This window comes from Telopea speciosissima, chromosome 3 (assembly GCF_018873765.1).
Source record: "Telopea speciosissima isolate NSW1024214 ecotype Mountain lineage chromosome 3, Tspe_v1, whole genome shotgun sequence".
In the NCBI taxonomy this organism is placed as follows: domain Eukaryota; kingdom Viridiplantae; phylum Streptophyta; class Magnoliopsida; order Proteales; family Proteaceae; genus Telopea; species Telopea speciosissima.
The window spans coordinates 68,359,870-68,380,097 of NC_057918.1; the positions used below are offsets into that span (position 1 = coordinate 68,359,870).

Sequence of the window (20,228 nt, forward strand, 5' to 3'; positions counted from 1 at the left end):
TCAAGAACTACATCTTCGAGTATATTCCCTAACAAGCTTTGTAAATGCTGAGGATTTGTTCTCTAGCAATTTGATTGGGGAATCATATTCCAAAATAAGTCTTGCTTAATACAAGAAAACATGTCAATTTAATGAACAAGCTACACCATAAAATAATGAGAAGACATAATATTGAATTCAACTTAACCCATTAGATTGTGGTGTACTGATTACCAACTACTAACCATTATCAAGAAGGAGGACCATATCGATATCAGGAATTGATGTTATCCTATGGGCGATTGTGATGACAATAGACCCTGAGAAGTGTTTCCTAAGTGTTTGTTGAATTAGATAATCAGTCGCAGTATCCACTGATGCAGTAGCTTCATCGAGTACTAACACTTTGCTCTTCTTGAGTAATACCCATCCTAAACAAACTAGTTGCTTTTGACCCATGCTCCAATTTTCTCCATTCTCAGTCACTGTGACAATGATCATATGAAAATATTTTTACTCGTTAGCATCTTATTTTTCATTAATTTTTTCTTTTCTATTTTTGTCGAAAAAGGGGTGGGAGCTGGAAGTTTGGGTTATGCTCTAGAAGTTAGATATAAACAATAAGAATTTTGAAAGCAGTGAGCACATGTGCATGATTAAATTGATGTTGAATAATATAGAGTGAAAATGAGAAGAAACGAACCTGCAGATTCAAGCTTCCCTTCCTTCTTTCTAATTTCATCACCAAGCTGGCATTTGTCTAAAGCCTAAAACAACAAAAAGTCTATGTCAACATCTTACCTTACTAAATTATTCAACATAATATAAAATTAATCATTAAAGATGAGATAAGAAAAAGATGAAATGATCACGCAAGGAGGTGCCAAGTGAAAATGAAAAATAGATTAATAAGAATAATGATGTTCTCAGGTCCCAATTAAGAGAATCTCTTAAGCCAAACTTGGCCCAAAGATGATCCAATTAATCTAATGAAATAATATACATATATATATATATATATATATATATATATATATAATATATATATATATATATATATATATATATATATATATATATATATATAAGTGGAAAGAATTTGAAAAGTGAAAAAATAAATAAAAAGAAGATGACTACGAGAAAGTTCATAAAGAAGATGTCCCAACTAGTCAATTGTGATGTGTATGATTGATGTATGATCATCAATAAACAAAAGATATATCCACCCTATCTTTGTCATCTATTAAAGATTATTCATCAAGTAGAAGAAAAAGAATTCCACCTCCCAGATTTGGTCGTTAGTGTATTCTTCAAGCGGGTCAAGATTGCTTCTTAGAGTCCCCTCAAACATTGTGGGGTCCTGCGGGATGATGCTCATTCTTGATCGCAAGTCATGAAGGCCAATCTTAGAGATGTTAATACCATCTATCAAAATCTGGCCAGCTGCAGGTTCAAACATGCGGAAGAGAGCTTGTGTGAGAGTTGATTTACCGCTTCCCGTTCGCCTAACAACGCCAATCTTCATCCCTCTAGGAAAAGTACATGTGACACCTCGCAAGACAAGAGGAAGGTGTGGGGCATACCGAGCCTACATACATATAAATAATTAAATCATGAAAGCTTAACACAATTCCATAAGAGCAAGAAGAATTCTCCAAACAACATCACAACATCAGACTTTAGAGGGTTTATTCCATAAAATGAGGGAATTAGTAAGAATATAAATATTTGAGGAATCTAGATTTGGGATTACCTGTAAATTAACAATATCAATTTTTCCATGTGATGGCCATTCACGATCGGGTTTATTTTCTTCTATCAATAGATGAGGTTCACTAGGGATGTAGGTATACTGTAGTATTCTTTCAACGAATATCATTTTATTCTCAAGAATGCTAAGATCCCATACAACCCCATGCATACTAAAACTAAGTCCATATGTGACCGCTAAACCCATAACACCTTCAAAAGAAAAAAGAAAACAAAATTAATCCAAAAATCATGTTTTCAAGTAGAAATCAATCATTATTACCTTAAAGGATGTATTTATAAGATCTTAAGTTCAATTATTTATCAGGACTGAGTACTCCCTTCGGCACTGAAATCAAAAAAATCAAAAAGACAGCGTATGTGATGGATGCCAAGATATCCAAGCGAAAGCATAACTACTCCATTGCACCAGAGAAATGAAATCTGGGTCAAGAATATCCATCCACCAACTTGAGGTTTGTATTCATAAACCTCTCTACTTGATCAAAACACCTTATTGTGGTTAAATTTAAAATTGATTCATCAAAACCTTGATAGTTCTCGTGCTGCAGGTATGTAATATTGCTACAAGGCACAATTCATAAAAATAAAAAAAAAAAAAGAAATTAAGTACAATGTAAAAAAAAAAGTGTAATAAATGTATAGTTAATGAGACAGTGAAAGGCTATTTTTATAATGAAAAATATTTTATTCTATTTTATTTTTATATTTTTATTAGATATTGATTAAATTATATATATTATTTGTATGTAACTATCCCAGCTCGAAGAAAAACAAATGCTATCAATAGTCTTTACTCTATACCCACCTTACTTAGCTTCTCCCTGATTAATCATTTATTTGTTGCATATGTCACCCTCATATTCCAACATCTTAAATGAAAATTCAATATTTTTTCACCCTTTTTGGTGATGACTCTTTATTTGACCAACAAGGAAATTGAATTTTGAAGACATTGCAAGCATGGGGTAGTTTAAGGATAACAATGGTAATCTTGGGTTTGTGAAAAAAAAATTCAATTAGGTTTATGATGCTTAAAATAGGGAGAAGATTTAAAAGATTATAATAGTGAGACTTAATTTAGGAGAGAATAATAGATTTAGGTATATAAGAAAAAGGTTGGAGATCAATTTTGATATTAAGTATCACATTACATCTACACATTTTATGTTTTTTCTAACTTTGACATGTTTTTGGTAAACCAAACTTTGAAATTTATAATTTGAAAATCACAACTTTACGAAAGGTAATCACAACTTAATGCAACCTACAGTTTCGAAATCCTAGTTATAATGCTTAGAATCCATTTCAAATTCCCAAAGAAGTAGAACAATGGCAATTTAGAATTTTCTGAACAGTATCATACCAGAATCAAAGGTGAAAAGGTAAATATATATAGATAGAGTGAGGGTTTTTCACGATACCACTGTTTGGAGAAATTTGCACACCACACTAATGGTAAATCAGAGGATGGTATCATGCACACAGGGTCCACATGGATCAAAATAAGAGAGAGAATGTTTGTGTGGGACCTACATCTCATTTATGTGAGATGACACATGCTGGATTCTGGACTATTGAGTTAGGGGTGGCGGTGGGCCAGATTGGGTCAGAGTTTTTAAAACCCCAACCCAACCTTAAGTTCTCTTAATTTAGTCCAGGCCCAACCCAACCTTAGGTCGGGCGGGGATAGCTCAGCCAGGCTCAGTCCAACCCAACCCTGGTTAACTCTGATTGGACTAGGTTGGCCCTAATTGACCATGTCAATCCCTAATTTTTCCATTATAGGGACGGGCTGGCGTGCCTTGATTGACCCTTGTTCTTTAGGTTTTAGGATAACTTGACTTTTATTTATAAGAATTAAAAAAAGAAAAAGAAAAAAAGAAAAGGAATGAGCCAATAAGAGAGATGGTTGGACTTGGTGGATGAAAAATAGTGTGAGTAGTGTTGAATGCGGATTGATTAAAATATAGAGTGTGGGGTGCTTTGTGTACATATTCATAATTTATTTATATACATTATACATAGGATTAAGTTGTGTCGGACTAGATTCAGCCCGAGACGTCAGCCCCAGGCCCGCTATGTGGGCTTAAAAGCTTTGCCAGGCTCTGTCCTGGCTTAGGTTGGTCGGGCAAAATTAACACCCTTATTTGGTGCCATGCACTTCTTTTTGCCTATTAGAAAAAAATCTTGGAATTAAAGAAACAATTGATCAACCTCCTTAGGAGTGATTCTGCTACTCAATGTAAACCAAACTTTGCTACTCAATATAAACCAAACTTAACTGAAATTTTGAGGATATAATCATTAATGTTGGATCTTCCTCACACAACCAGCTGCAACCCTAAACATCTATTGTAAAATGGTTATAAAAATCACAAATATTGACCTAGTCGAAACTAGTAGAATTAGTCCTAAAACTGGATTTGGTTCTCCCTACACCCATTGTCTTAGGCATAACCAAGTTGAATTGAGGGTGATCTCATGATTTCTTAGCTCGGATGTATCTATCACCACTTTTTTTTTTTGGTAAACAGATAGTATCAATACTTTAAACCTTACTAGGAGGTCTATCTAGATAAGTCTTCTCTTGACTACCCAAATATATTCCACATGGCAGTTCCACTAGGGTTCAAATTTTGTTGGTATTGGTTTTCCAAGTTACTAGCTTGAGCCCTGATTGATTGATAAATCAACTTTTGCAACTTCGAAAAATTTTAGTTTAACCATTAAAATACAAGAATAGAACTCCAAACATGATGAATCATACAATGGAATCCAGAACTTGACATACGATTAATCCAAACGAGAAATAACTTGTATTATGACTTGATAACCATAGAAAAATATGGTTGAGGTTGATTAAAAATTTTAATCATGAAAAGTAGAAGTGATTATAGAAATTACCTGGTACCAAATGCATGTCACACTCATCGGAATAAAAACAATTAACATTTGCCATGCAACCTGTGACATTACTACAGCAGTTCCTAAGAATCCTATGATTGAGATAAGAAGTTCTTCCATTTGATGTGGAATAGATGTATCAACTGCACTTTGATCTATGGATGCCTGCATACAAAAAATAGAGATTATTTAAAATATAAAATTACATTAACTTCTATGGATGTCTACGTACGTGCAAGAATAAATAAACATATGTGCTAACCCGATTCAAAATCCTTCCATTAGAAGTAGAATCAAAAAATGAAATAGGAGCACGAAAAATGCACAAATGCATTTTGTTGAAGAACAAAGCGGCTGTCTTGTATCCAGCAGTTACAATAAGCATGGACCTTATAAGTACATAAAGAGAGGACCCAAGGGTTAAAGCAACATAAACAAAGATGAGAGTGGATCTTTGAACATGAGGTTGCACATCCTCTGAAACGGGAGTACCCAATACCATCCAGTAACTACTGACAATTACAAGAAGCTTAAAAAGAATTTGTACCAACAATACCAATGGTACAAAAGCCCCTTTATATGCAGTAGTAACATACTTCCAATAGATTGAAAGACTAACTGCATCCTTTTCTCTCTTTTCTTCTTGGACAAGTTGCCCTTCAGGCCCAACCATTTTTCTGTATTGTAGTTTTTGGCTTCCCTTTCTTCATCATCTTGAATAGAATTTTTGTTACAGAACATATTACCATCTTCCTCGCCATTGTTTAAGTTATCTAAAACAGTCTCACATTTGACATAATTAAGGTTTGCCAAAGCTTTCTTATGTGCACCCACTAACTCCATAAAGTCAGTTCCTAAACTAAGAATTTCTTTGTACTTTCCTGCTTAAGTAATCCTTCCTTCTCTCATAACCTGTTAAACAAGAAAATGTAAATAATCACTCTCAAACCAAGCCAAGGGACTTAAAGTTGGGAAAGAAAGATGATGCACTCTCACCAGGATAAGATCAGCAGAAAGTAAAAACTCTATTTGGTGGGTAACATAAATTATTGTTTTTGAACCCAAAATTCCTAGCAAACACTCCTGTCATAAGTATTCAGATGTTAACTTTTAGGCACTCAAAAAGAAATTTCAGTTACTTAAAAGAGTCAAATAGTTAAAACATGTTAAAATAGTTAATTTTCATATCTTCTATAACATCAAACCATAGGTTTTATACAAGAACATGCATCACTCATATCTTGTTTGTTTAGACAACCATAATTTCATTGTGAACAAAATTGTAATGTAAACAAAGCTATGTGCAGCCTCAAGCCAATTTCATTAAGGAAAACTTTGGAAGTAGAGTTTAAAGAGAAACTACCTGAAATAGATGAGTTTCTGTGTGAGCGTCCACGGCACTAAAAGGATCATCAAGAAGATAAATATCAGCATCAGAATACAAAGAACGTGCAATTTGGATTCTTTGCTTCTGCCCACCACTCAAGTTGATACCTCTATCCCCTATGATGGTCTGATCCCCAAAGGCAAACAGTTCTAGGTCCTTTTTTAGTGAACATGCTTCGAGGATCATCTCGTACCTTTCCTTGTCCATTTTCTTACCAAACAATATATTGTCGACTATCTTGCCACTCTGTATCCAAGGTGATTGTGCAATATAAGCCTTCGTCCCATTCAACTTAATGACTCCAGATACCTTCGGTATTTCTCCTAATATGCATGAAAGTAGGCTTGACTTTCCTGATCCAATAGGACCACAAATAGCCACTCTCATACCACGCAACACTTGAAAATTAAGATCTTTTAATATGAAATTAGGGGAGTGAAGGTCCCAAGCAAAATTCCCCTTAACTATCTCAATAGCGACCTCGGAACTATCTCTTGGAAGATTTTGTATTATATTTGGTTGAAGATCATCCAAGTAGAGGAATGAGGCTATCCTATCGAGGGACACTTTAGTCTGAACTACCATGGAGATTAGGTCTGGGAGATTATAAATAGTTCCTTGCAATATCTCAAAAGTAGCAAGTGCAGATAGAATCTTACCCGACTCTAGTGAAATACCCATAAGCACACAGAACCCAAAAGTAACCATGGATACAAACAAGGGGGAAGATAAGTAGACAAAAGAAGTCATAGCTGATGTATAAAGTACTTTTTTTAACCATCTTGTTTCAATGTTCCTGAGCTCAATTATCTTAGCTAAGAACTTCATCTCCCAGCCCTGGAGTTTGAGAATCCTCATATTCCTCAGAGCCTCAGATGTCACCTTCATCCTTCGATCCTTTGAATCCATCAATTGCCCCTGAAATCTCTCTTGTAGTTTTCCAAGTGGAATATTTGTTATCATCAAAATCATTGTGGCAAAAAAAGCTACAAATGAAGCGAGCCCAAGGTTCTTATACAAGATCAACAATGCTAGAATAACCTGAATAGGTACCCTCCATATATCATGCAAGTACCAACTGAAAAAACAGGTCCTCTCTACATCAATACTCATCAAATTAATGTTCTCCCCACTAGTGCGCCTTTGCTTTGATTGGCTTGAGAGCCTGAGACCCTTCTTATAGATTACTATGAACAAGGCAGCACGAACCCTAATTGACATCTTTCGTAATTGAAAGAATAAGTGTCTCTCCGAGAGACGTCGTATGAGCATTGAAAAAAAGAAAATAAACACTATCCCATAGCCTTTATATTTTAGATGGTAAGGACTACTGATATATTGAACAAACACGTCAATAAGGTATGGTCCAACATAAGAAGAAATTATGCATACAATGGAGAATAGAGCCGTCCATAGAATTTCTTTCCATGTTGAGAAAATCAATGCCTTCACTAGCTTGAGTATACTTATCTTACCACTACTAGTACTATCATTATCGTTTGATTCAAGTTTATCTCTAAAATGATCAAAGACCACTTTAGCACTATCACAATTGGCAAGTTGAGGAATATCTTCAAGGTCTAGTGTTTTTTTATACCCAAGTGCAAGCAAAGGACCCATCCAAGCAAAAGTGAAAATACTAAGAAAGTTGGCATTTGCATAATGAGTTACACTCTCTCCACCAACAGTTGATCCTTGTCTATTATCACCATTATTTTGACTGGAACTAGTTTTCAAAAGAGGATCCAAAAGACGGAAATCTTCATCTTCTCCCCCCTTTCCATACAACCCAATATAACAAAAGAACAAACCAGTAATAACTGATACAACATCAGAGACCCATAATAGGAATGGTAAGGATGAATGTTTCCAATACAAACCAAGATGTATAAAAAAATAGGAACAAGACATTAGGAAGTAGAAGACCCACCAAATCCTTAATAGAATGGGAACCTTGCGCTCACTTGAATGAGAAGACTGGATGTACAAGTAAGCAGAGATCACAAACTAAGTGAGTGTTCTGAATGCCAAATCCAATTGGGAAACTAGCTTTAGACCAGACCAACCATCTCTATACCTAGAGTAGTAGTTTAACATGCATAGGATAAGATCATAGAAAGAAAGACCCATGCAAGATATAAAGGCTGGCCAATAATATAAAACGTATGTATTCTTCAACATTGGTTTTGAATTTTTAAGGGTAGGAATCGTGTGTCTCTTGCTAGCCCAAATCGTGGATAAAACTAATAATAAATTTAAGCGTGAAAAAACAGAAAATCCGTGCAAGAAAATGGTTATAGAAGACTGTGAAAAGAATATCCAAACAGTTGTATCATTCTTTGATTCTTCAAAAGCATCCATGGTTGCAAAATTTCTTTTCTTCTGTTTATAATTTGGTGGCGTATCTCAAATTGTTTCAATACCAATCATATCAGCTTTACCACATTTTGAATTGGCGCAGGCCCATTTCCATTTTTTTTAACTCCAGCATCTAAATACCAATAATTTCCACCTTATGTGTTCCAGAAATACTTAGACCGATTTTGAAGTATCAATATGAACCTGTTGATGAACAAACAGAACATAAACAATTTGAAAATATACAAGGAGCAAGACAATTGGTAAATTTTTTATAAAAAATCAAGAATGGAAGAAGTTGCATGCAGTAATATATGATTTAGCATATGTTTATTAATAACAATATTAGAGAGAATAAAGTTTTGATTTTTATGACATGAAATAAACCAATAAATATTTTAAAATTAACACATTGGAGCAAAATTCAAGGAAAGGCAAAAAACTTCATATCATAAGAACGCAAAGGGATAAAGTACAATTTCTATAGAAAAATAAAAATATTATACTTCCAAAATACTAGATCCATATACGATGTTCCAAATAATGTAACCATAAAAATAACATCAACAACATAATTAATCTGCGAATAGAATTCTCAAATGTCGATACACAGTAGCTTGTCTACAAGAAACCTTACCAAACCATTGATGGCAACTTGAAGATAAAGGTGTTAATTGATTCAATTTGGTTTCAACGGTTCGGTTTGGTTCATATTGCGATTGAAATCAATTATTAATTGGTTTCAAGTTACCAAATCAAAATGGACTACTAATCAGTTTATAATGAAAACCTGATATATGGTTTATTATGGTTCAGTTTCAATTTGTAGTTGTTTTTTTTTTTTTTTATGGCTCATACTCTTGGTTTATGCGATTTAATCAGTTATATTTGGTTCATAATCAGTTTTATTTTGTTAACGGTTTGGTAGTCAGTTCATATTTGGTGTAGTTTATCAAATTTAAATGGTTCTAAATAGTTTGAAGCCAATGATTTATCGTTCAAAACTGAAACTGGAACAACTATTTTTTTTTGGGGGTAAATTACATGACACCCCATGAAAATCTGCCTATACTCAACTCACCTCCTCTTATTTAAAAATACACGCCCGTCCCCCTCTAGAGTAACGGCGTTAACTTAAAACAATCCAAAAACTGAAAAGATAATTTTAACCTCAATCAAATAAGATAAACAATGACAATTGAGGTACCCAACGTTAGAAGAAAATGCCCTTTAGATACCCAAAACTTGTAAATTATATTTAGGATATCAATTTTGATATTTCCAATTATACCCCAAATCACCACCATCGCTACAACCACCATTGCCGTAACCACCACCCACCATTACCGCCATTACCGCCGTTCATCCCCATACCTCACTATCCTCTTCCCCGCGAGATCATCACTACCCCCTCCCCCTCTCTGCTGCAACTCTCGGAGACGGCAAACAGCGAATAGACCTGATCAATGGGCTATTCTTCCCTGCTTCTTCTAATCGTCTGGCCAGCTTCAGGAGCCCTTATTCTATCTCCCTTTCTGAATGATGAAGCGATTTTCTCTTCATTCGAGTGCAAAATTGCTCCAATCGTTTTGCTTTCTTTCTATTATCTTCGGAAATTTCAGAGAAGATTTTCCCTTTCTCCATTTATCAACCAAGACCTGATTTCCTTAGCTAACCTGAAGGCATCCCCGGCCCCATATGTGTGAGAAGATTCTGGAAAACGGCAAAGAAGCCATTGCAGTGGTCATGTGCGTGGTCGGAGAAGACTCTAGAAGTGGGAGAGAAACCATAGATTGCGCCTCTGCTCAAACGGATTCTATACTCCCTCCTTCCTCTCTTTTTCTCTTCTTCGATCTCCCCAAATCTCTCTACTCTCTCACCCTCTCTGTCTTTCTCTACAACTGACTCTAGACCCCCTTTTCACACAACCAGTCTTAAGCAATCATGTTCATCAATAGGGCTAAATCAACTCAGCCTTTCACAGGTTCAGCAGATTCAAGCCCAGATCCAACTCCAACATCAACAACAACAAATGGCTGACATGGCTGCAGCTTCCATCCAAAACAGAAGCTCAGGCAGTCTCAGTTGTTGCAGCAACAACCACATATCTTGAATTTCCTCGGTTCGAAAGCAATACCGATGAATCAAGTGGGTTCATTAGCAAAACCCACGAAGCTCTACAGAGGAGTGAGACAATGGCATTGGGGGCAATGGGTTGCGAAGTTGACGGGGAGATCCTCTGTAATGTTTTTCTTTAACCTTATCTTTTATTTCACGGGAAGACCTAGGGTTTTTTTTTTCTTTCTTTCTTTTCTCTTTTCTTTATCTCCTCTCATACCCTGTAATTCTGTTTGCAAATTTAGAAAAAAAATTTAACCATATTTTTGTTGCTGCTTTTCTTTGTATTTCTTTTTTCTCTTTCTTCTCTCCGATGACTCTTCTGCTTGAGAGTAAGTTGCAGATCATGTAAGGAAGAAGATCGATTTTGGGGTTTTTAGATCCAAGGGTAAAAAAGTAACTCTACACTAGTCAAAGGTAGTTTAGGGATTTAAAAATATTTAATTTGCTGACTTCATAACTTAATCACATAAAACTAACGGTGAGTAGTAAGCTCTAATAGAGGAAGACAGGTGTGTATTTTCAAATAAGAGGGGGTGAGTTGAGTATGGGCAAATTTTCAAGGGGGTGTCATGTAATTTACCCTTTTGATTTTTTTTTTTTTACAATACGTAAAACAACAAAAAAATTGAATCGAATAATAATCGGTTTACTGGTTCAATTGTGGTAAATTGTTTCGGTTTGAAATTATAGCCCTTACTTGAAAATCATTGAATGCAAGGGGGGAAATCCTAATGACACAACCCTGCAACTAACCACACTCATCCTAATTTTATCTATGAATCAATAACTGAATTAAATCATATACAAAGTTAAGTGATTTATTCAAATCCATCTCATATGATAATAAAAAAATTGGCATATCATATATAATAACCACTTTATTAAAATGTTAGATTTACTTCACTGTTCCTAAATTATGACACAGAATATGAAAGGCAGGGGTGAGTTGAGTAAGGGCAAATTTTCAAGGGGGTGTCATGTAATTTATCCTTTTGAATTTTTATTATTTTTTTTTTTTATAGTACGTAAAAACAACAAAAAATTTGAATCGAATAATAATCGGTTTTCTTGGTTCAATTGTCGTAAATTGTTTCGGTTTGAAATTATAGCCCTTACTTAAAAATCATTGAATGCAAGGGGGGAAATCCTAATGACACAACTCTGCAACTAACCACACTCATCCTAATTTTATCTATGAATCAATAAATGAATTAAATCATATACATAGTTAAGTGATTTATTCAAATCCATCTCATATGATAATAAAAAAATTGGCGTTTGAAATTATAATTGAATGCAAGGAATTGGTAATAACACACTCATCCTAATTTTATATGAATCAATAATGAATTAAATCATATACAAGTTGTGATTTATTCAAATCCATATATAATAATCATATATAATAACACTTTATTAAAATGTTAGATTTACTGCATTGTTCCTAAATTATGACACAGAATATGAGAGGCAATAATCCTATCTATCTACTCGAGGGAGAGGGGCAGAGGGGGGGAAGGGGGGAGAATCTACAGGTATCGAGAGAGGGGCTTCAAATTTGCCCAAATATGCAACAAGGAGAAGTCGAACCCTTGACCTCTTGGGGGCGATGCACTCAATTGGCATGCCACCGACCAACCGACCAAGCGGTTGTTTGCCATGATTTCACTTTCATTCCTATAAAGTTTCAACTTTTCTATATAGTAAACCAGCTGCAATGGTTAATTGATGATCACTAACCTTGTGCTAAACCTTACACCTAGCATGGCCAATTTACAAAACCTCAATCCTGCTCAACAAACGAAAAGAAAATAAGAATCCCTCATGGGTTAGAGAGAGAGAGAGGGTGCACCTTGATGAAGAAGCATCAAATTATTCATTGTTTCTGCAACTCTTCATGCAATATTTCTTCAATGGATCAAATATTTTCCCCTGCAACACTCTTTTTAAAAAACACTTGGACCGTGGCCTCTGATGGTACCGTTGTGAGCATTAATTTCTTAGTTACGGAGGAAATGGGCGAGTTTGAATTGGTCTAATAGCTCCTGACTACCTGAGAAGAAATAGAGAACTGGTGGCCGGTAGCCTCTGAAACGCACATACTTCCTAGGAAAGTGGTGGATCCGTATCCTCTCTAAATGTGCGATCCAGTGATTGCGTTAGATGTCCAATTACATTCAAATATAATGACTTTTTTTTTTTTGTAAATCGAAATTTCTTCATTAGATTAGAAAAAGGTTCGAGGGAAGAGACAGATTGACACAGTGGTGCTAGGGTACCTTGTCCTAGGGGTGTCAATTTCAGGCCCGACCGAGCTCCACCTGGAAAACCCAAGACTGGCCTGGCCCGTTTAGTAAACGTGTCGAGCTTGAGCCCAGCCCAAATAACAGTCGATCGTTTCCAGTCCAAGGGTACAGCCCGACAGTCGTCCGACCGACTAATAGCCCAACCCAGCATGACATGTTTACAGCCCGTTTATGGCCCGTTTGTAGTTCATTTTGCGCAGCCCGAAATGTTTAAAGCCTGTTTATGCCCCATTTTTTACCCGTTTAGAGATAAATGTGTCATTAGCCCATTTATGCCCCCATTTATAGCCCGTCTAGAGATAAATGTGTCATTAGCCGGTTTAGCCCAATTATTGGTAGCTTGATTAAGGACTGGAACCCGACATACCGTTTATAAATAGGACCATGCCTAGTATATGAGGCCCGATTACTTAAACAGGCCGGTCACGGTGCAAGAGTACAGCCTGACGGTCACCCACCCGAGACCGACCGACTAATAGCCCGACCCAGCACGACTTGTTTACAGCCTGTTTATGGCCCGTTTGTAGTTCATTTTGCTCAGCCCAAAATGTTTAAAGCCGTTTATGCCCCATTTACAGTCCATTTAGAGATAAATATGTCATTAGCCCGTTTAAGGCCCGACTAAAGGCCCGTTTAGCCCAATTATTGGTAGCCCGATTAAGGACTGGAACCCGATAGACCGTTTATAAATGGGACCATGCCTAGCATATGAGGCCCGATTACTTAAACAAGCCGATCACAGTGCGAGGTCCTAAAGTGAAGAGGCCCGAATAAAATCGGCCCAGCCGATTGACACTGAGGCTTGTCCTCAAAGAACCTTTTCCCATATAATAATTACCTAAAACATTGTGTAAGAGGGATCAATATTCCTGGGCACGATAAACCAATGGCAAGGGGCACAAGGAAAAGCATCAATGAGATGCAATAAGGCACTATCATACATGGGAGAACAGAGAGGTCATTTTATATTTGGAAGAGATGGACAGAAATACTAGTGTTTTATACTTTCATACTCCGTCGGTTTAGAGAACCTTTTTCCGTTATATTTATAATAATATTTTATTTTTTAAACAATCCACTCACTGGATTCCCTTGTACTTTTTTTCGCTTATGTAATGAATAGTAATCCATTAAAAAGAAAACCCAAAAGAAAAAGACTCAACCTTCTTTGTAATAAGAGAAAATTCTAACATTAAAGATAATTATTTTTTTTTATAAGTAATATCATTTTTTTTTTGGGAACCAGAGGTGTCCGGCCTTTGGCCGACTAATTCCTCCAGGGTTCGTGTATGACCCCGCAACACACACGAATCAAAAGATACTAGGATCCCCATGTTCACCAGGGAGTTTCCTCTCAGGCGGATGGCCCCAAGGGGGAGGTGGAGTCGGTAATATCAAATTTATTGAAAAGCAAAACAAAAACAATGTGCAATCCATAAGGGAGTTTCCTCTCAAAGACAGGCTTACCAGAGCTAGCTAGGTGGAAAAAATCCTCTCCAATTCCCCTATGGTGTAGTGCGGGGTGGAGAGTCAACACCTGGCAGGTCAAACATCCAACGATCTGAGCTCGACTGGGGTGGTGCAGCTTGGACCATTGGATGTCGCGCCTGCCAAATGGTGACATCCCACCCCTGAATTGCATGCACTGTACATGTCAGGAGAGGATTTTAATCCCCAGCTAGGGGCCCCCATAAGGCAAAGAAACTAGGAAACTAAAAGAGATCCATACAAAAAATCCAAGAGCCAACTACAACCAATGAACTATGGATTTAGTGCACCTCACTTGAGAGTCCAACTGTACACTCAACACTGGCAAAGTTACAAAGACATCACTGCCCATGTTTTAACGGTTGGATTCTCAAGTGACCACACTTGAGAGAATAAAAATCCATGAACTATCTAGTAAAAATATTATTCCTACAGGTCACTATTGTCTCGCCCCAAAAAAATGGCATAGTACCGGTCCGCTTGAGAGATCGGTGAGATGTCCGCACCAAGAGACGGCTTAGTATCAGGGGACTTAGGAGATCGGTGAGAGGGTGCAAACTTAATCCCACATCGACTAGGAAGAGAGATCCTGAACTATTAATAAAGGGTGTTCTCCTCTAGTTGATATGACGCATTTTAAAGCCGTGAGAACGAACATTATCATGCCAAGGGAGGGGTTGGGTCGTTATAACAATCTCCCAAATTTACACATGTCATATGCTTTTGACAATTGATTGCGGATCTCGGAAATTTTTAGAAGAACCTAGCGTAGGTTGAAGTAGTCCCATGTTTTTAACAGCTAAGGTAGGAAACTCTAGTCCTTCGCTAATGATGTTGGCACTAGGGCTTATGGGAAGAAACAAAAGGATCTTCAAGGATCAAATCGCGCCAACATATGGAATGATTTAGTGTTCGTGGATTCAGCACAACAGTAAAGTAGCTCCTTGTTACATGGTGTTCGTGGATTCAGATCGGAAAACAACCTCTTTGCAAAGTGGGGGTAAGGCTGCATACATTATGACCCTCCCCAAACCCATAGTGACGGGAGCCTCGTGGATTGGGTAACACAATAAATTTCTTTCTCAAAAAAGAACGTGGAAGATTATCTCAAAAAAATTTCTTTCATGTGGTTTTTTTTTTTTGGATGGACTGAACATGTCCATCTAAAAACTTTATAGGACAGACATTTTCTTTTCATTTCATATTGTCATCTGAGTAATCATGGACAATTGAAAAACAAAATTATACTAAAATTTGATAGACATAATAAGCAAATCAAAATAGATCATTATTTATCCATCAAATATTATAAGCAGTAACATAGAACACAAACAAGAGAATTGGAAGATAATCAAATCTTCAAATGTTTCTCAATGTAGAGTCTTTGTCCAAACTATTCCATTCTCGTTTATCCAATGACAAACTTCAATTAGGCCTGGACCAAAACCCAGAAGTTGAAAAGCAATATGGTTTGGATTCCAAGTTGATGTGTCATAGTGGCATGCCATGATCGCATGATTCACTTTATTCCTAGCATGTATATCAACTGCATATACCTTTACTTTGGGTAAAACATGGCAAAAATAGACTTGAAATGGGAATGGTTGACTATGGCATAAAGCTGGTGGTTCAGAGAAGTTTCCATGGATGAGTTTCACAGCTCCAATTGTGACATTCTCATAAGATCCTTGGATGCTCTCAGTACTCCATATGCTTACATGTTTCCCTAATTTCTCAACCACAAAATCGATAAGATCCTCGCCGAAAATCGCACAGCTACTTTGCTCACCTCGAATGGGGCTCTTCTCACATATCACAAGGGTGTCCTGAATAAACTCATCCATTTTTGATTCATCTACCACACCAAAAAATTTCTTTAATTCTTTGATCTGAGTAAATGAAAATGGGATTTTTTATGCCAGAGTTCGCGGTAAAAACGATTTATATGACATTGGATCTCTTAGATCAGGGACAGGCATGAAACCTCCCTCTTTCACCATTGACTCCCGAAAATATGGCAATCCCCCTTGGCTAGCAACTGACAGGGGTATATCATTTGGAAGCTCATATTTCAGTTTTTCCTCATTCCATTGGGCTATTGGTGGTAGGGTTGTGTCAGTTGTTGGCCTCTTCACCAGTGCATTTGTAGAGCAAGCAACATTAGCTTGCTTACAAAAAGAAGATAGTTGGGAAGCCAATTCATTTTCTTCCATTAGTTTCATATACATTGTTACTTGATAAGGGTTTAATGGAGAAGCCTTTGCAGCTAACCAATGTGGAGGGTGTGGAAGACCAATATGTTCTTCCCAGTATTGTGAGAAGGAACTTTCAGCTTGAGAACCTTGCAACTTTATTGGGGGGAAATAACAACCAAATAAGAAAGATAAAACTGGAACAAACAATAATTAAGTTGAAATGAATGATAATGGAAAAACTTTAGATTTCTTACACTAAAATATGCTACTATCAGAAGTCCAAGCAACTGAATGGGATGCCTCATGGTGGAACTGAAACAAAAGAACAAAATCAGTTGGTTTTGTGCCTTTGTTGGAATGAGTTTGGTTTGTTGCATGGATAGGGAAGGGGGGTGAATTTATAGAGGGAAATTTTGTTGCACCGACTCTTGCAGAGAACTTAGCCACTATGCATGTACAGGGACCAATGGGAGCACACGTGGCGACATCAACATGTTGATCATTACCGCCTTTCATGGGGGTAGGGCAATCATTTCGCCCCCATGATCGCCCCTATGCACCCCAAGAAAAGACACTTATTGTCCAATAAAGTTGCGAAGGAAGACATAGATAACAACTAAATTATTAAATTCACTTTTACAATTATACCCATAAAACAATAACGTATGACATATAGAATCCAAAATGTAGTACACTCGACCAGTATTTCCCATCCAGAAAGGTAATTACAAATGAACATACAAAAACGTGACTCTTGAAAGCATCTTCAAAAAAAGAGATGACTCAAACCTTCGGCAAAAATTTTGCTGCCACCTAGGTTGCAGAAATGTTCCTGCTACCTAGGCTTGCAGCCAAAGAAATGGAATAATTCACTTCCCCTTAGGATTCACAAATACCCTCGTAGGTTATAGTATTTTCTAAAATACCCTTTTTCATTCTATTTCTTTGGCTGTGAACCGGGTAGCAGGAACATTCCTGCAACCCGGGTAGCAGCAAAATTTCATCCCAAACCTTCTCGTTTAAAAATGTTATAGATCACTTTATAGCTCTAATGTTCCTAACTTTCCAAAAATTGGGATGTCAGAAATATTTTGAAAAAAAGACACATTGATCAAAAAGTTCATGTCTTGAAGTTTTATTCAATTAAGGAGATATCTTTTTCATGAAGTACCAAAGCCATACATTTTTTAGGTCATAATAACCTCCCATGTGGTTGGATATAGGAACAATTCAAATTGCTACTCTAAGAACCAATCTTGAAACTTTTGTATCAAAATGCATGACCATGGAAGGAAATTTTTGAGACAAGGGGAAACTTGGAATTTTAAACATAGCAAGAACTAGTAAAAAATTATTTTGATTGTATAGACACTTAGAAAATGGTCTAAGGTTGGCCACATTTCAAATTTAATATCAGGTTCAAGCATATACGTTCCCACATATTAGCATATTCACTATATTTTCAGCTGTCTATTTTTTTTTTAAGGAAATAAATTGTTATTGGATTTTTGAAAATTTATTTTGCTATTTGGCAAACTCCATTTTGGTTAAAACTTGACAACTAAGCAGGGAACCTTGACGTCTACTTGTCAAAAAAAATCAGCTATATCCAATGTGCCCTGAGGTAGATATTTGTGGCGATCTAAAGATACAATTGAACTACTAAAACTTCTCCTAATGTTTATAGACATGCATGGAGAAACAAATTCTCCCCTCCCGCCCCCCCCCCCCTCCTCCCAAAAACAAAAAAACCCTTCTTTTCTACCCCCAGTGCTTTAACTGAATGACAATGGCAACCCAAACTATTACAGGAAGCCTCGATCATGAGAACATAGGAAATTTCTCCCTCAGTCCTCTCGAAAGAAAAGGAATCTTATCCTCATCTTGGGAGAGCAGGAAAAGAAGTTGAGTTTCCACCTAGACTACGGACTAGGACTCATGAATATGACTCTCATGGAGACATACGTCAAACCAAAATGGTTATTGAGAGCTTGAGGTTAGAGAAAAGTTCATGGCATCTTGAGTTAGCTCACCAGTTGATATAGGAAGTTGACCCAAAAGCCAACCTTGGATCATTCACAAGGATCATAGGGCAGCAGGTGAGGAGGGTTCCTCTAGTTCTCATCGAATGTACTCAAGAAACATAAGTGAATTGGCAATAGGCCATCCATGATCCATTATGGACAAGAAAGGGCACCTTCTTATGAACCATGTTGTACAGAAGCAGCGACTCACCCTTGCTATGGAGATCTTCTCTTCGATGCAGACATAGAGTTTACCCTTAATTTTGAGGCACAGATCTTTATCCTCTCAAGTTCGCAACTCCCAGTTCGCAGCCCAGTACCCACTTAAAAATCTGACATGTAGACAAGTTGCGTCCAACAGTCATTTTTAAATCATCTCAAAAACCCATCCAACCCTAAATCAATCGGGTTTCCTCTCTCACTCATCTCTCTCTTTCAGCACAAAGAATTACAAATTCAAAGACACCACAGGGTCAGGTTTGCCTGATAATTCAATTAAATCCCATGAAGAAAGAAATAAAGGAGTTCAATGATGAAAGGAGGAAATTAATATTCAAAATACCCATCGATACTATTGTGATTTGAACTCCCTCAAAATATGTTTCATCCTTGCAAGTGAATGTGATTTGGGGGGATAAAAGGTAAAGACAGAAAATTCAAAGCTCAGATAAGAATTAGTGAAAAAAAATGGTTTTCTAAGATCTGAAAATACAATCGATTTAAGAGTCCTGTTCTAGTGTTCCTGTTCAGCTTTTCAAATCTTGGTTTTCTAAGATCTGAGTTGTTGAATCTAATTTCTGTTTTTTTTTTTTTTTTTGATAAACACACAAACCACACGCCAATACCCAAAACGTTAACCGACTTTTAGGACCATGGAATGGCGGATATACACCACACACACACACACACACCCGATGTGGGATTAAACCCACACACCCAGCTCACACAGCGCAGTTTTTTTTTTTTATATATTGGTAAACCACACACACGAATCTAATTTCTGTTGCTGTTTTAAGATTTCATATCATTGTTTATTCATCAGATCAGATCATCATTGGTTTACTCTTTTGAATCCCTTACATCCTGCAATCGATTTCTCAATCTAGTATAGGTTTCAAGAATCTAACTTCGAGTAAGATCATTTTCTTTGAATCTGACCATCAGTTTTCAATGAATCTTTACTGGCTTATTTCCCTTATTACTGAAATGACCCTTCGACCAGAATATCTTCCATATCTGATTTGTTTTCCATTGAGTTTTTAAATATCTTTTGAATCTGGGTTTTATCCCTTACCAGTGATTCTGGTTTCATTTGGTCTCTAAACTGACAGAGTTCTTATCTTATCAAGCTGGTAAAGGACTAGATCAGTAGAGAGGGTGATCAAAATCAAGCACAGTTGAGCTTAGAGGCAACCAATATCAAATATAGAGATTTCGTTGGGTAGTCTGTAGGGGGTTACCCATTTGAATTCCCACTGAGATGAATTAATGAAAAATCATCCTAATTCCTGAACCCTTTCTATTTCGTACCAACAACTGAGAGAGGAGACGAACAGCGCCGATTAGTGAGAGAGGGAGGCATGAGAGGATTGAGTGGATTTTTTAGAGTATTCAAAAAATGACCGTTGGATACAACTTGTCCACGTGTCGGATTTTTAGGTGGGTACTGGGCTGCTAACTGGGAGATGCGAAC

General features: G+C 36.7%; 2 protein-coding genes and 1 pseudogene across 2 annotated transcripts; all 3 read right to left on the reverse strand.

Annotated features, from left to right (window-relative positions):
• Window positions 1-10,149, reverse strand: LOC122655458 (annotated as a pseudogene).
• Window positions 10,150-15,549: 5,400 nt separating this feature from the next.
• LOC122657047 (polygalacturonase-1 non-catalytic subunit beta-like) lies at window positions 15,550-16,180 on the reverse strand. The gene has a single exon (XM_043851799.1). It carries the CDS (start codon window positions 16,158-16,160, stop codon window positions 15,687-15,689), a length of 474 nt encoding a protein of 157 aa, XP_043707734.1. The 5' UTR covers window positions 16,161-16,180; the 3' UTR covers window positions 15,550-15,686.
• A 9-nt stretch (window positions 16,181-16,189) lies between these two features.
• On the reverse strand, window positions 16,190-16,858 carry LOC122657046. The gene is made up of 2 exons (XM_043851798.1): window positions 16,766-16,858; window positions 16,190-16,658 (listed from the first exon to the last, which is right to left on the reverse strand). Exons 1-2 carry the CDS (start codon window positions 16,814-16,816, stop codon window positions 16,230-16,232), a joined length of 480 nt encoding a protein of 159 aa, XP_043707733.1. The 5' UTR covers window positions 16,817-16,858; the 3' UTR covers window positions 16,190-16,229.
• Window positions 16,859-20,228: the final 3,370 nt, after the last annotated feature.

Bases quoted from the DNA above. Each gene is read 5' to 3' on its own strand.
- LOC122657047 (XM_043851799.1), bottom strand. From the start codon at position 16,160: ATGGATGAGTTTATTCAGGACACCCTTGTGATATGTGAGAAGAGCCCC.
- LOC122657046 (XM_043851798.1), bottom strand. From the start codon at position 16,816: ATGAGGCATCCCATTCAGTTGCTTGGACTTCTGATAGTAGCATATTTT. The intron at 16,659-16,765 runs GTAAGAAATCTA...ATAAAGTTGCAA, and splicing joins TGATAGTAGCATATTTTAGT to GGTTCTCAAGCTGAAAGTTC.